Source organism: Scophthalmus maximus, chromosome 22 (genome assembly GCF_022379125.1).
Source record: "Scophthalmus maximus strain ysfricsl-2021 chromosome 22, ASM2237912v1, whole genome shotgun sequence".
NCBI lineage: Eukaryota > Metazoa > Chordata > Actinopteri > Pleuronectiformes > Scophthalmidae > Scophthalmus > Scophthalmus maximus.
The window spans coordinates 2,208,096-2,222,058 of NC_061536.1; the positions used below are offsets into that span (position 1 = coordinate 2,208,096).

General features: G+C 42.8%; 2 protein-coding genes across 3 annotated transcripts; both read left to right on the top strand.

Moving 5' to 3' along the window:
* The first annotated feature begins 522 nt into the window (after window positions 1-522).
* Window positions 523-6,347, top strand: gjb9b (gap junction protein beta 9b). Of its 2 annotated transcripts, XM_035620509.1 has the most exons (4): window positions 523-750; window positions 1,875-1,900; window positions 4,354-4,840; window positions 5,163-6,347. In XM_035620509.1, exons 3-4 carry the CDS (start codon window positions 4,451-4,453, stop codon window positions 5,586-5,588), a joined length of 816 nt encoding a protein of 271 aa, XP_035476402.1. In that variant the 5' UTR covers window positions 523-750; window positions 1,875-1,900; window positions 4,354-4,450; the 3' UTR covers window positions 5,589-6,347. The 2 variants fall into 2 exon arrangements, with proteins under 2 accessions (XP_035476402.1, XP_035476401.1); XM_035620508.2 differs by lacking the exon at window positions 1,875-1,900 and having other exon boundaries at window positions 524-750.
* A 990-nt stretch (window positions 6,348-7,337) lies between these two features.
* Window positions 7,338-12,596, top strand: pef1 (penta-EF-hand domain containing 1). The gene is made up of 5 exons (XM_035620510.2): window positions 7,338-7,488; window positions 8,657-8,903; window positions 10,066-10,221; window positions 10,756-10,899; window positions 11,428-12,596. The coding sequence occupies exons 1-5, from the start codon at window positions 7,468-7,470 to the stop codon at window positions 11,655-11,657; spliced, it is 798 nt and encodes a 265-aa protein (XP_035476403.1). The 5' UTR covers window positions 7,338-7,467; the 3' UTR covers window positions 11,658-12,596.
* The last annotated feature ends 1,367 nt before the right edge of the window (window positions 12,597-13,963 follow it).

A 13,963-nucleotide genomic window follows, 5' to 3' on the forward strand; every position in this document is an offset into this window, starting at 1 on the left:
GGGGAAACCTTTTGTTTGATATGTGTGCACATCAGTGTATGGCTAATAGTGATATTTTTCCACTGCATTTTCTTTCACTTTTGATTCACTACTAAGTATGATACTTATCATACTTTCATTGTGAGTAGGCTATGAAGGGGCAACCTAAGATTCACAGTTTTAATTGTGTGCATATACAATCAACAGGGCAGTAAATGGAGGTTGATGACGCTGACACTATGCAGGATCTGAAGGTGAACACTCACACTCTCACACACACTCAGCACATGTTCTCACATTTACAGACTGCACTTTGCTGATTGGCATCAGTTTCACATCACATTACAACACTATGCAGATCTGTTATCTTCTGCGTTAACCACCTGCCTGTTACTTACCTTTTCTCCTAAATGCCTTTGGTCTAACCGTCATTATTACCATATAATTTTCCAATTGTCTCTTACACTCTTTCTATTTTCTATTCCTGTCTTTTACTTATGTTTTTCTTTGAAATGCCCTGAAGCCCCAAACCCCAAGGTGTGCTCATGCAAAACAAGTCCGGGTTTGGAATTACCAGTGTGGTGAGAGAGCCTGCGAGTGTCTGTAGGTGGAGCTCCACCCACCCTCTCCTCTTCCAGTTGGTCCACACCTTGGAGCCAACCACCTCAAAATATCCAGGTGAGACCAAATCAGTCAACATCGACACAAGGCCTGCTGGGACACAACTTACTCACCTGTCAGGAGGCATCGTGTTCCTGTGTAGAGGAAAAGGTAAGGTGCTTTATCTCCGTGTATATTTTGTAGAATTCTTAGATTAATTTAAATAGAAGTAAATTTGTAAAAATTTCAGTTTGATTTAAGAATCCAAAATAGTGCTATAAAAAGTGGAAACTGAAAGGCCAAGAACATTGTTCATTCGGCTCCTGTTCTATCACACGACCAGGGCAGATCTCACATGTCAAGGGAAGAGCTCAGCCCTGGCACATACAGAGGAGTGAGATTTGTAAAGTCAGATAACCTGAATCGATTGCTTGTGCTTTTTTACTCCTCTGGCTAAAATGTGTTGCCTCGAAAAATGGAAGAAAGTCAGGTTGGGCGTACAACTGAGAATGACAGAGGGCGAAAGAGTAGCCGGAAAAAAGGAATCCACACTCAAGAGAACTCCAACCCCACCTTGTTAGTGAGGAGTTGACTCACACAGACATTGAAGTCTTGGTGGACAGGAAGGTATTTGAAACTCGCTGAACCTGTAGAGCAAGTCACAGCCAGGGATCTATCACGCTGTCAGATGAGGTGGCTCTACACACAAGGGGCAAATAAAGATGTAGAAACAGTGACGATCTTTACTCTAAATCAAGGCGATTTATACTAGTATGCCAAACAGCTCACCTGTTTGCATGATGCTGAGAATGTTAGTTGACTTCTCCCACAACTCCCAGTAATGAGAGTCCTAATAATGCTGCACCACAGCTGCATCTGCATCGCATTGAGTGGATAAATTGGAATCAAATGCTTTTACGTAGAGAGCATGATACGCCTCATCCATCATAACAAGGAGAAAAGACAAACACTCTGCGAAGAGACGGACGGGGACGGCTGAGATTGGCGAAGACTGCAACATTGCAATTTAGAGCAAATACGGAATAAACAAATTGTGCTCCAATTTCCCTGAGAAAAGATATACTGTCGTCTCTGAGGTTCTCTCTCCCCATCTGTGCTCAATGTCACCTCAGAGTTTGGGTATGTATTATTTGTGCTTTTGCACAAATAATCACGCTGTTTACGTTTGTGTAAGACTGTGTGTTTGTGTCTAAACATGTAATTTGTGAATTTATCCTTGGTAACATTTCTTTCCTTTTCTTTTTTTTGACAAATGACACCCCTGCGGATTGAAGCTAAGAATATTCAGCCTCGTCTCAAGGTAAAAGTGAGGAACATCGAAGCCTCAGAGGCACAGGCTGGGACACATTTAAAGATTAATATCACCGCTTGTATTATCCACTTAGAGGGAGAGATAAAGTGGAGGTAACATCACGCGGTGATTGAAAGTGTCTGTCAGTGGCGCTCGGTAGGCTGTGTTGTGATTGTGAAGGCATTCCTTGAGCCACTTCTTGTCTTCTTATGCTGGATGAGAGAGAAAATAGCAACTGATCTGACAGCTCAGTGTGTCCACGGTGATGCAGAAGGAAAGTGTCTCTGAATTCAAAATACGAGGCAGAATTGAAATGGAACAGTGGACAGCGCGGCTGTTATCCAACTAGTTCGCTGTCAGGCCGCGAGCGTTCATCAGAATGAGATGTAAATTTGGGAGAGAAGCGCCTTCTTTCCTTCTCTTGCTGAAAATAAATTCTTCAAGAAATCCTACCCTTGTGAAGCGCAGCAGACCCTCCTTAGAGAATTCATCACAGCTCCATCTTTACAGTCTGTTGACGGTCAAACCACTAAATCCACTTGTTGATTTGTTTTTTTTTGCAACCTGAATTTCCTTAACGGAATGCAATGCCTGAACAATGCTTGTGAAGCCTGCAACAGGCGTTTGGGATTACAGAGACGACTGTGGCTGCCTGATCATCAGCCACGCTATTCAAATTGCTGACTGATAGAGTTGAGAGCGTTGGTTTGTCCTCTCAGCAAAGGGAGGCTCCGAAGATGACTCACTGATTGATGTGTAATGAGTCAATTTCTGAAAAGGTGGCTGTGTGTAAACAGAAACCAGCTCAGTCTGGGAATATGTTTCTCTGAGAGCGGTGTCTGGTTTTCTCAGGGGTGATCACCATTTCAATATTGCTTTTTTTGTTTGTGATTATTTATTCGGCTTCTCGGGGTGGAGGGATGATACAATGGAAAAGATGCAAAGCAAACCTGTTTTGTATATATGTATATATACTCTCGCAGTCGCTGACCTAAATTTTTTTTTTGAATTCCATTTAAAATGTATATCTTGTGTGTGTCTGTGTCTACTCTACTTCAGTATCTACAGTTAATTAGAAAAAAACATATTTTGATGATTACAGTATCTTAGTAATTCATTTTTTTTGAGAAGGTTACTTGTGACCAGGGCTTTGAATTTACTTTTTTGATCACCAGCCAACATGGCTAGTAGATTTTTAAAGTTACCAGCCAATCAGATTTTCCACTAGCTGACTGTTATTTGAAAAACATGATGTGCATCTAATTTTATACATACAAATTTAAAAAAACAATTTGTATTTGTTCCTTGGTCAAATACAGGCCACTCACGACCCGACAGCCATTTAGAATTTAAAGTTCTTGTTTTCTTCTTCCCTCCCCCTCTTTCATCTTCATCGTCCCCTGTGTCTGCAGCCTACCTCTTTTGCCTTTTCTGTTTTTTGTAACTCTAGGAAAATATCTCCACGTCTGTTTTTCTAACTAACGTTAACTTTACTACTTTAATACTCAGCTCCTTTGTTTTGTTCCGTGCCGTTCCGTTCGTCTCCTATATTTCATTATAGCTCAGTCGTAATCAATACCACGCATGCTAGGCATGTAGCCCGATGTTTGTATGACACAGACATAGTGTTCACGGGAAATGTAGGATTAGTTCTACAAGCAGTGTTGCCAGATGAAGATTACGTTTCCAAGACAAACACAGACAAAACCGCCCAAATTTCATGGCAGAAAGACCAATCTGGCAAAACTGACGTCGCATCGGTTCTGCAGCCGATTCAAACAGACGCAAGTGTTATTTGCTTCATTCATCACCAGCCAAATTGGCTAGTAACTTTACAATGTTGCAATTTAAATCCCTGCTTGTGACTTTAAATGTGTAAAACCATTAGAGCTTTTATTTGTATAGCGCCAAATCATAACATACATTGTCTCAAGGCACTTTACATAGTGAGGTCAATATTTCAATATTACAGGGAAAACCCAACAAACAAATCCCACAATGAGCAGCACCTGGCGACTGTGGAGGACAAAAAACTCCCTTTTAACAGGAAGAAATCTTTGGCAGAACGAGACTCAGATGTGGGAGAAACATCTGTCTCGACCGGTTAGGGTGAGGAGAGAAATAGGGGAGAGAGGAGAGAGAGAGATAACAGCTGTACAACCGCCGCTTTTATCTCTACCAGACTGATACTTATAATTACAAAAATAATACTGACACTTATTATTACTATTATTATTAACAATGGGCTTTTTCAGTTTTTACCCATTTCAGGGACTAGACGTCAGGATATCTCAGCAGATATATTGATTTCTGAGTACCTCCATTACACCCTGGTATAATTGTTGCTTTATAAGATAAAATGAAATAAATGAAAGGAAGATTGTGCAATGTTGTTTTTAATGTTTAAGCACTTGTTGAGGTCCTTTTTCTGATCTACTCGGTCACTCTCTCATTTCCTCAAGGTCAGTTCATCAAGAATCCCATCCTGAAGATTCCTGAAGAGCTGCTCCTTCTCTCTCAGCCTCCCCAGTCCCCTCTTGCACCTCGACAGCAGCAGTCATGAACTGGTCTGCGCTGGAGTCCCTCCTCAGCGGGGTCAACAAATACTCCACTGTGTTCGGCCGTATCTGGCTCTCCATGGTCTTTGTCTTCAGGGTGATGGTGTTCGTGGTGGCCGCCCAGCGGGTGTGGGGCGATGAGAGCAAGGACTTTGTCTGCAACACGGCCCAGCCGGGCTGCAACAACGTGTGCTACGACCACATCTTCCCCATCTCCCACATCCGCCTGTGGGCCCTGCAGCTCATCTTCGTTACCTGTCCGTCGCTGATGGTGGTCGGGCACGTCAGGTATCGGGAGAAAAAGGACATGCAGTACACCTCCTCGCACAAGGGCACCCATCTCTATGCCAACCCTGGGAAGAAACGCGGGGGGCTGTGGTGGACCTACCTGGTAAGAACAAAGGGTGTGAAGGTTTATTTCTGGGCTTGCTAGAGATGTTTGGTCTTGACTAAACTGAAGTTTGTGAACTGGAAACATTGTTGTATGTACATTTTTACTTATTGGCCACATCAATAACATGTTTTACCAACACTCCAACACCATGGCTGAAAGAGTTACCATTTTACAATCTTTGGTCAAAAATAGGACCATTCCTCATCCTATCATCAAACCCAAACCAGTAGAGAGAGAAATCTCTTGGATATTGTTTGACGGATGAACAGGCATGAAGGACTTGTGTCTCCAAGTTTAACAATCCTTTATCTTCTCATAGGTGAGTCTGATTTTCAAGGCAGGCTTTGATGCCGGCTTCCTCTACATCCTGTATTACATCTATGATGGTTACGACATGCCCCGCCTGTCCAAGTGCTCCCTGGAGCCGTGCCCCAACACGGTAGACTGCTTCATATCCCGCCCCACCGAGAAGAAGATCTTCACCCTCTTCATGGTGGTTTCCTCTGCCGTCTGCATCTTCATGTGCATCTGCGAGATGATTTACCTCATCTGCAAACGGATCCAGAAGGTCATCAGGAGGAAAGCCGAGGCAGACATGAGGATGTTCGCCAAGACTCACGAGATGGCGCCGCTGGCAGCGCCAAGGTCGGAGTTCAGGTCCAAACCACCAATCAGGATGGATCCTACACTATCTATCCAGAACCTCAGTAACACCAAGGCTGAGGAGGCTACTGAGAAAAAATAATGTTCAGCTACAAATGTGGCAGGGGCTTTGTTGAAGAACTGAATGAAGTACACAAGGTGCCAGAATACGACGAGAACTGCTGCTCAGGGCCAAAGAGATGTCCATCAATTCAGGGATTTCTGAGACCTTGTTTTGGAAATATTACCAAGTTAAATGACTTTGTGCTGAACGTACACCTGCTGCATGCAAATGAACTCCTCGAAGGGGAGGATTACAGAGGAAGCTAAGCTATTATCTATAATGTAAGAATCCAATGTTGAAAGTCCTCATGTGATGTAGTCACAGAGTGAACCCCATCTCTTAACATACACACTGGCCAATAATTAATAAAACAAGATACAGCACACAGAGCACTTTTGTCCTTACTGTTAACACATTAATCTGCAGAAAATGCTCTGTATTGTAATCGTAAAGAGTTAAACTTTTTTATTGGTGTTTTACCAATGAAATTCTCACTTTGCTAGTCCTCCACTGACACTGTTTAAGATTTAACTCAAAATGTAAAATATTAACCATGTTATGTCCTCATACTATGAAATCTGAATTGTTCAATGGATGTTCAGGATACATTTATGCACTTATTCATATATCCTCTAAAAAAAGACACCATGTTTTTATACCCAGAAACCAAGTATCGGTGGGTTTCTTTTTTGGTTCTTTTGTAAAATAATGAGGTAAGATGCTAGATAATATATTTTGTTTTACATTTTGTATTTATTGTTGTGATCTATGAAATTGTTTCACTGTTAAAATATCAAAGCGAGTGTTTCTTTTCTTCTTTTTGAAAAACATGCAAGAAAAAGGGTAGAAGAGTATGACTTCACAGGGAAAAAAAGGGTATATTCCATTTTGTGACGATTACAGTATGTGAAAAGAAAACAGACCACTTTAAAGTCAAAAAAAAGAATAGGTTGATATATATAAAATTGGGATGGGACCCATAGCAGCTGGAGCAGCAGCATCTCAACAGCTGATAGGAGGAGACTCAACAGACTGATCAGGAAGGCCAGGTCTGTCCTGTTTTGCCCCTTGGACACAGTGCAGGTGGTGGGAGAGAGGAGGATGGTAGCAAAGCTATCATCAGTGATGGACGATGACTCCCACCCCATGCAGGACACTGTCTCTGCACTGAACAGCTCCTTCAGCGATCGGCTCCTTCACCCTAAGTGTGTGAAGGAGCGGTATCGCAGGTCCTTCCTTCCTGCTGCTATGCGACTGTACAATCAGCACTGCTCCCAATAGAACACACACACACACACACATACAAACACACACACACACACACACACACACACACACACACACCACTGTAAAAATAACTCACTGGTACACTTAGAGTGCAATAACAACTATTGCTACTGCTCTGTATGTAGTATTTATATATATATATATATATATATATATATATATATATATATATATATATATATATATATATATATATATATATATATTTCTGTTATATTTTGTACACACCTATTGCTTTTTTAAATTTCTTTCTATATTCTTCAGTCCAGGACAATAAAGGTATATCTTATCTTATCTTATGTAACTCTGCATTGGTTTATTAGAAGAATAGCATCATATTGACAGATCTAAATGAGATTAAACTAAATCCCTAAACTATTTAATATTACAATAATTGCCCGAGAAGATTCCCAATAAACTCTGAAATTACAAACTCTGTAACTCGGAAAGTATTGGCGGATGTTGCCGTTGATAGTTGTCCGCGCTGTCGTCATCGCTCTCCGTCTACGGCGTCCAATCAGGAGCAGGGAGCGAGGGCGCGGTGACAGATCCGGAAATGCACCAATCGTCAGGCTGAGCGCTGGTGTCCGCCCGCAAGGTTTCCCCGCTGAGGAAGTGAAGTCAGTCCAACATGAGTTTCCACTACGGCCAGGTACCGAGATACTTCCCTTTGTGTCCTGTTTATGATAATTATAATAAAAAAAGCATATGTGAACATTGTTGAATGACTGTAGTATCCGTTGTGTTGCCTGGATACGACGTTAATGTCCACGGAACACGAGTAGCGTTAGCCGTTAATGTGTTTACTGTAGCCGCCGGGGTGTTGTACAGTTTGACGTGTTTGTCATGTTTCACTCTGTGGTAACTGTTGTAACGACGGACAGCTCAAGTCGGACGACTTACAAGCTTGTTATTGCAGTCAAAGTAGACGTAGCTGGAGTTTAGAACTCGTTATCCTGTACATATCACACATCTGGATTTATTATGAGGGATACATCTGTAAGCAGCATTGACATTAATGTTTATTTTGCTCAGTGCTTTAGGGCTGCAGCTAACGGCTACTTTGAACTAATAAGTGATCTGCTGACTTACTTTTCTTTATATATATATATATATATATAAGAAGAAAAGCGTTAAAACATCAGATTTGAGAAGCTGTATCTAGATCACTTTTTGACTCTTATCAATTATTTTTGCCTAAAAATGAAGTGAAATGGTTCATCGATCAAAATATAAAATAAGCTGGCGATAACTCTTCCGCCTATGGACCAATCAGTGAATCCCCTTATTGTTTCAGCCCTGCTTCTGTGTATACTGGCGGGTAGCTTGATATATACATGTTCATTCATGTAATAAGAATTTATTAGAGTTAGGTAAACTAATGACGTGTGTTGTTACTCAAATCTGCAGGACTGACTGTAGCTGTCAGCGATATGTGTGAAGCTAGTGGGGTAAAAAACTGCAGACAATGGAAATACTCAAGTAAAATGCAAGTTTGAGATAAGATATAATTTATAGAGAGATATAAGATGAGGTAAGAGAATCCTTTATTGATCCACATGCAGCAGCCCAGAGATAGAATGAGGAGAGGATACTAACAGAATTAAATTGAATAAGAATAATACAAAATGGATTTAGGTTACATGAAAACTCTACTAAAGTACAGCTTGTCAGCTCTGGATACTCCTCCAATACCTGAAGTACTCTTTATATCTGTGCTACTCTTTGGTATTACTTTTACCTTTTCATGCTCCTGTGCTCAGCCTGTTTATTCCTTGGACTTTTCGTTTGGTTTTGGTGAACTTTGTCTGTCACTGTAGGGCTATCCAGGAGGGGGCAACCCACCGGCAGGTGCTTCATATGGGGGAGGCCGCGGCCCCTACGGGCAGCCCCACTCAGCTCCGTACGGTGGTGCAGCAGGTCTACCGGGAGGTCATTACGGGGGTGGTGGAGCCCCAGGTCATGGAGGGCAGTATGGGCCTGGACCAGGGGGTGCCCCCAGTGGGCCTTATGGGGGCTACGGGGGACAGCCGACTGCAGGACCTTACGGACACCATGCTCCTGCAGGTAACTAAAGGCTGTGACCGAAGCTGTGTATCCCCCCCTCTCCCTACCTGTTGGAGTAGAACAGGCATATTCTGAACGTGAGGAGGCTGCAGATCGGGCACTCATTTCTTCCCCCCATCCTCTTCGTTGCTTCTGTCTCTCTGGTGGGATGATGGATAGAAAATGACTTGCGTTCCCAGACAGTCGTGTAGAGACGGGGTTCAGTTTGTGCCCCTCAGCAGGATCACACAGCTGGAGTGATGACTCCGGTAATACTGAGTGAGGACTAAACCCAATAAGAGACAGATGGTTTAAGAGTGTGTAGTGTGTACGTGTGTATGTGTTTGATTACACTGTTTCCTGTAGCAGCTAAGTGGAAGTCAGAAGCCGATAGCCGTCGCCATCACTCCACAAAGGGACAGAATCCATCAGGGTCTGGTCCGAGGTGTCACCTGTCCCTCTCTCTCCATTCGTTTTTCTGACAGCCAGTCCTCTCTCCACTCCGCCCCTCGTCTTGCACCACACACCCTTTCTTTTTCTCTTTGTATTCAGGTAATGGCCTCTTGCTAGGGGAGTTTTTCTTTAGCAGGAAGACAATTATTACACATTGTTACTATTTGTGATAATCATCCATGGATTCTTATAGCAAGGAAAATGTAGATAACTACTTACCTAACTCCGAAACAAAATTAACTTAAATGTATGAATTCCATTTCTCATATATAGAATATGCTACGTTACAATCATCATTCATGTACAATACTTTTTCACAAATCAGCTCCTTAAACATTAAAAGTAAAAGACAGGCACGTACGTATTATGTTTTTATGATGGAGGTTCTGCTTGACAGTTGACACAACTTCAACTGTAGCAGAACTCGACAGGAGAAGTGTGTTTCTTTATCTCCTTGTAAATAAATTGGCATTGGCAGATGCTTTATTTCTAAGAATGTTCACCGTCTTTCTTTTTTCTTTGACTAACTTTGTCCCCCCACACACCCGTTGCACCTCAAAGCCTGAGAGCTTCAGTGAAGTAGTAAGTGGATGGAAACAGTAAGGAGGATGAATATAGAAGGAAAAAGAGATGTAAACAAGAGCATGTAAAGAAAACAATCTTTAAGCGTCAGAGTCAGTACAACCCCTGCTCCTCTCTTCACCATCCTCTTTATTCTTCCTCTCCGTAGGAAACATCCCTCCTGGCGTGAACCCAGAGGCATACCAGTGGTTCCACACTGTCGACACGGACCGCAGCGGCTTCATTAACCTGAAGGAGCTGAAGCAGGCACTTGTCAACTCCAACTGGTCTGCGTTCAATGACGAGACCTGCCTCATGATGATCAGTAAGTCGAGCAGCTGCAGCTCAGTGGAGTGTGAAGCCGATCTATGTCAAAGTGTTTCTCGAGCCAGAATGACACAGCGTTTAACTATGTGAAATACTTTTTAAACGGCTCAACGGCAAGGGGGGGGGGGGGGGTCTTTAGGAAAAAACAAATGGATAAAGCATTGTTGAGGAAAAAGAAATTAGACTGGTGTTGCCTCTGAAAGTTCCAAAACAAGGAATCACTTCTGTCGTTAAGTAGAGGAATTCAGGCAGCCAGGACTCCGGCTGAGAAGATGACTGAGTCATGGTTGGTTTGTTAACTTGTTAGTTGTGCAACTACCCCTGCATTCCAGTTGCATTTGCAATGTACCAATACCACAATGAGACCGGTGTGACTTGTGTTTGTCACTTTTAGATACCACAAGAGAAGGATGATGGGCTTAAAGGGAACACTGCGAAAGTGCACTACACATTTGTATTTCTGAAGAGCACGCAACAATAACTGAAGAAAACTCATGTTTGAACATGCTGTGTTTTTTGTTTTTCCCATTAGACATGTTTGACAAGACTCGATCAGGTCGCATTGACCTGTTTGGCTTCTCAGCACTGTGGGAATTCATGCAGCGGTGGAGGTTGTTGTTTCAGCAGTTTGACAGGGACCGCTCAGGGAGCATCAATGGCATGGAGCTACACCAAGGTATCCCCCATTTAACGTACAGCTGCTTTCAGACATGCGCTAATGTCCGGACATTTTCCTGAACTTTTCCTGAGGGGGCTGTGTGACGAAGCAATTGTCTCCATATGTTGCTCCTGACACACCCGGAAACTTTTCCGGTTGGCCCTCTAGTAAAGCTTCCGAAAATTGCTAGAGTGAGCCCATGGGAGAATACAGCAGGAAAATCCCCGGAAGATTCATTGCGAGCGAGTGGGCGCTCTACACAGGCGCCACCCCTCGCCTGAATGTTCCTGACATTTTCCCTTCTCTTGTGAACGTGTCTGATCTGGACAATCTCCTGCTGCTTCCTTCATATGTGAACGGCAAACTGTGGAAAAAGTGTCTTTTTGGAGTTCATGTCTGAAAACAGCTTATGTTACAGTTAGTTGTCTGTAGTTATGTAAAAAAGACATCATTGGTGCAGCTTGCAACTGGTTTTGAACTAAAAAAAAAAAAGAAATTAGGAAAGAAAAAAATCTAATTCACTCCATCCTCTCCTCCTCTCCTCAGCTCTTGCTCAGATGGGCTACAACCTCAGTCCACAGTTTTCTGAGACGCTGGTGCAGCGCCTTGCCTTGCGGGGCGGGCGTCCCGGCATCCAGCTGGACCGTTTCATTCAGGTGTGCACCCAGCTCCAGAGCATGACACAGGTGTTCCGGGAGAGGGACACGACCATGACAGGCAACATCCGCCTCAACTACGAGGATTTCCTCTCGGGCGCCGTCACCAGGCTCATGTGAGCCACTGACAGCATCATTCCACGTTCAGTTTTCAGTGTTCTCCCATCAGTGCCCCCACATGTTGGTACGTCCGCAGTGTCACAGCCAGCGCACATTGTTCCTGGGCTTGTTGCTGTAAATAGATAAAGCTTATAAAGCTCTTATAAAGGAAACTAAAGCATTTACTGTTTAGGTCAACTGTAACCAGGGGTTTAAGTTATACTGAAGTTCCCTCCGAACAGGTCCGACTCACCGTAGATGCCTTGGTGACAGTGACATTTAACTTTACCAGAACCAGTGTTTGGTTAAAGTTATGAATAGTTCAACTTCGATCAGAGAGGGTCCTTGTGTATATACATGTTTAATTAACTGAGCAGCCCCTGCCACCATATTTCTGTCAGGGCTGAATCAATGCATCATTGGAAAAAGACCCTTAGTTGGAGAATAAAAATAATTGGACCGTCTGCTCCTACAGTGGAGTACAGGAATGGCCAATGCTGAACTACAAATGTATATCCTGTGAATTTGCTCCTGCTTAGCATCAACGTGGTCCTGTGCCTTTTGAACGATTCACCTTTGAAGTCATACATATCCTGGCTACTTCCAGGGTCCACACAGGAGTAATATTGCCAATTTATTATTCAATCCTCTTATTTAGTGGAGTGTTGTTTAAAATAAAAGAAAAAGAGAAAAAATGATTATCATGTTTGCTAAATTGTTCTCCTATATGCCAGTATTAACTATATATATATATATATATATATACATATATATATATATATATATAAATCTGTGACCAAAGCATAAAAGAACTGAAAAACTGTTTGCCACCTTTATTTCATTGATTATGATTATGATGCCAGTAACGGATGATACACTCTGTGTCATACGTGACATTCTGAAATCTGAAATCTGAAATGTTTCTTTATGCCGGAAACAAATAAATGTCATCGTATCACATTTTGATGTAATCATTTTTTTCTTCACTGACAACCATTCACTCCGATGCAAAAAACCACAACTCCTTTCATGACATTTAGAGTTTTCAATATATTACCTGAAGCTATTGATATTGTGTAAATGCAGCTGTACCATGCTAATGGTGGCACTACTTTACCGTCAATATGACATAATTGACATTTGATTTTATGTTTTAAGAAGAATAATAACTGCCAGCACTGCAGTTGAGCAAAGCAACTTCAGATTGGGGTTATTCAATCTCAGCAAAAGAACCGTTTTAACTGTACTGCACAGTTTCCTTTACCAGCTGTCAGGGCCGACCTTTGACCTCAAAATGCCCCCAAATTGGTTGCCCACTTCTCCCTTTGTTGGGCAGATTGGCTTTAACACTCACTGTCTTCCTCTTTCACATCTGGCACTTCTTTTGCTCACCATCTGTTACTCTGCTTGATCACAGTCCGCGTCGAGAGTCCTCATGCTTCTCCTCGTCTCATCCCCAATCACAGGCATCCATCAAATCCTCTTGTGCATTCTTTTTCGGTCATATCGCACATCCATCTACTCCTCTGTCCTCGCTGTCCATCTTAACCTGAAGCTAAACTTAGCTGTCCCAGGTCCTTGAGAACACTCTGACTCATGCTCCAGCTGTCGTCCGCCCTGTCATCACCTGAACGCGGCTGTGGTAAAGAGTCCGGAGCGCTTTTCAAAAGACTTGAGTTCGGCCAGAAGTACGCCGTGCTTGAATGTTTCAACCTACAAAGAGTCGTGCTAGCTGCCTGTTTTCGGCTTGTGTGATTCAGCAGTGATTCAACTTAAGTCCTGCCTGTCATTTCCTGTGTAATGAGGAATTTTCCCACCACTGACCATGCCTGACATCTGTAATTAACTTGTGCAAATAGAGCAGGTCTACGGGGGCTTCCGCTTTGTGTCACTCCACTCTGTCGGCCCCAGTTTGTTATTTGGATTGATAAGGCGGTTTGTATTTTTACATGGCTCTAAATCTCATGTACTATTAAATGAGGGCTGATGAAATAATCCTGCCCCTCCTAAAGGTTAGTGGTAAAGCAGAACTGGCTCCAGTGATGTTGTTGTCCCCCTCGGGGGACGAGCACATTTCACTTGATCTGACAGGACTGATCAAATGCCAGTTCTGGCAACTACAAGATGGACAGCACAGAGGGAGGAATCATCTTTGAAGCATGAGGCATAATCGCCCACTCGGAATCCTGTTAGTCGCAACCGTGTCGGGCAGTCATTTGAAGTTATAATAACAAAGTTGGGTTTTTTTGTTTGTCACTCCCTGCCTCTGCAGAAATGACCAATGAGTCAGAACTGGTCATCGCTCCATGACAGGCTGCGTTGTAGAT

What these genes read in the sequence shown, in the direction of transcription:
- gjb9b (XM_035620509.1), top strand. Translation starts at nt 4,451, where the DNA reads ATGAACTGGTCTGCGCTGGAGTCCCTCCTCAGCGGGGTCAACAAATAC. An exon ending in GGCTGTGGTGGACCTACCTG is followed by an intron (nt 4,841 to 5,162) that starts GTAAGAACAAAG and finishes ATCTTCTCATAG; the next exon opens with GTGAGTCTGATTTTCAAGGC.
- pef1 (XM_035620510.2), top strand. Translation starts at nt 7,468, where the DNA reads ATGAGTTTCCACTACGGCCAG. An exon ending in TGAGTTTCCACTACGGCCAG is followed by an intron (nt 7,489 to 8,656) that starts GTACCGAGATAC and finishes CTGTCACTGTAG; the next exon opens with GGCTATCCAGGAGGGGGCAA. An exon ending in GACCTGCCTCATGATGATCA is followed by an intron (nt 10,222 to 10,755) that starts GTAAGTCGAGCA and finishes TTTTCCCATTAG; the next exon opens with ACATGTTTGACAAGACTCGA.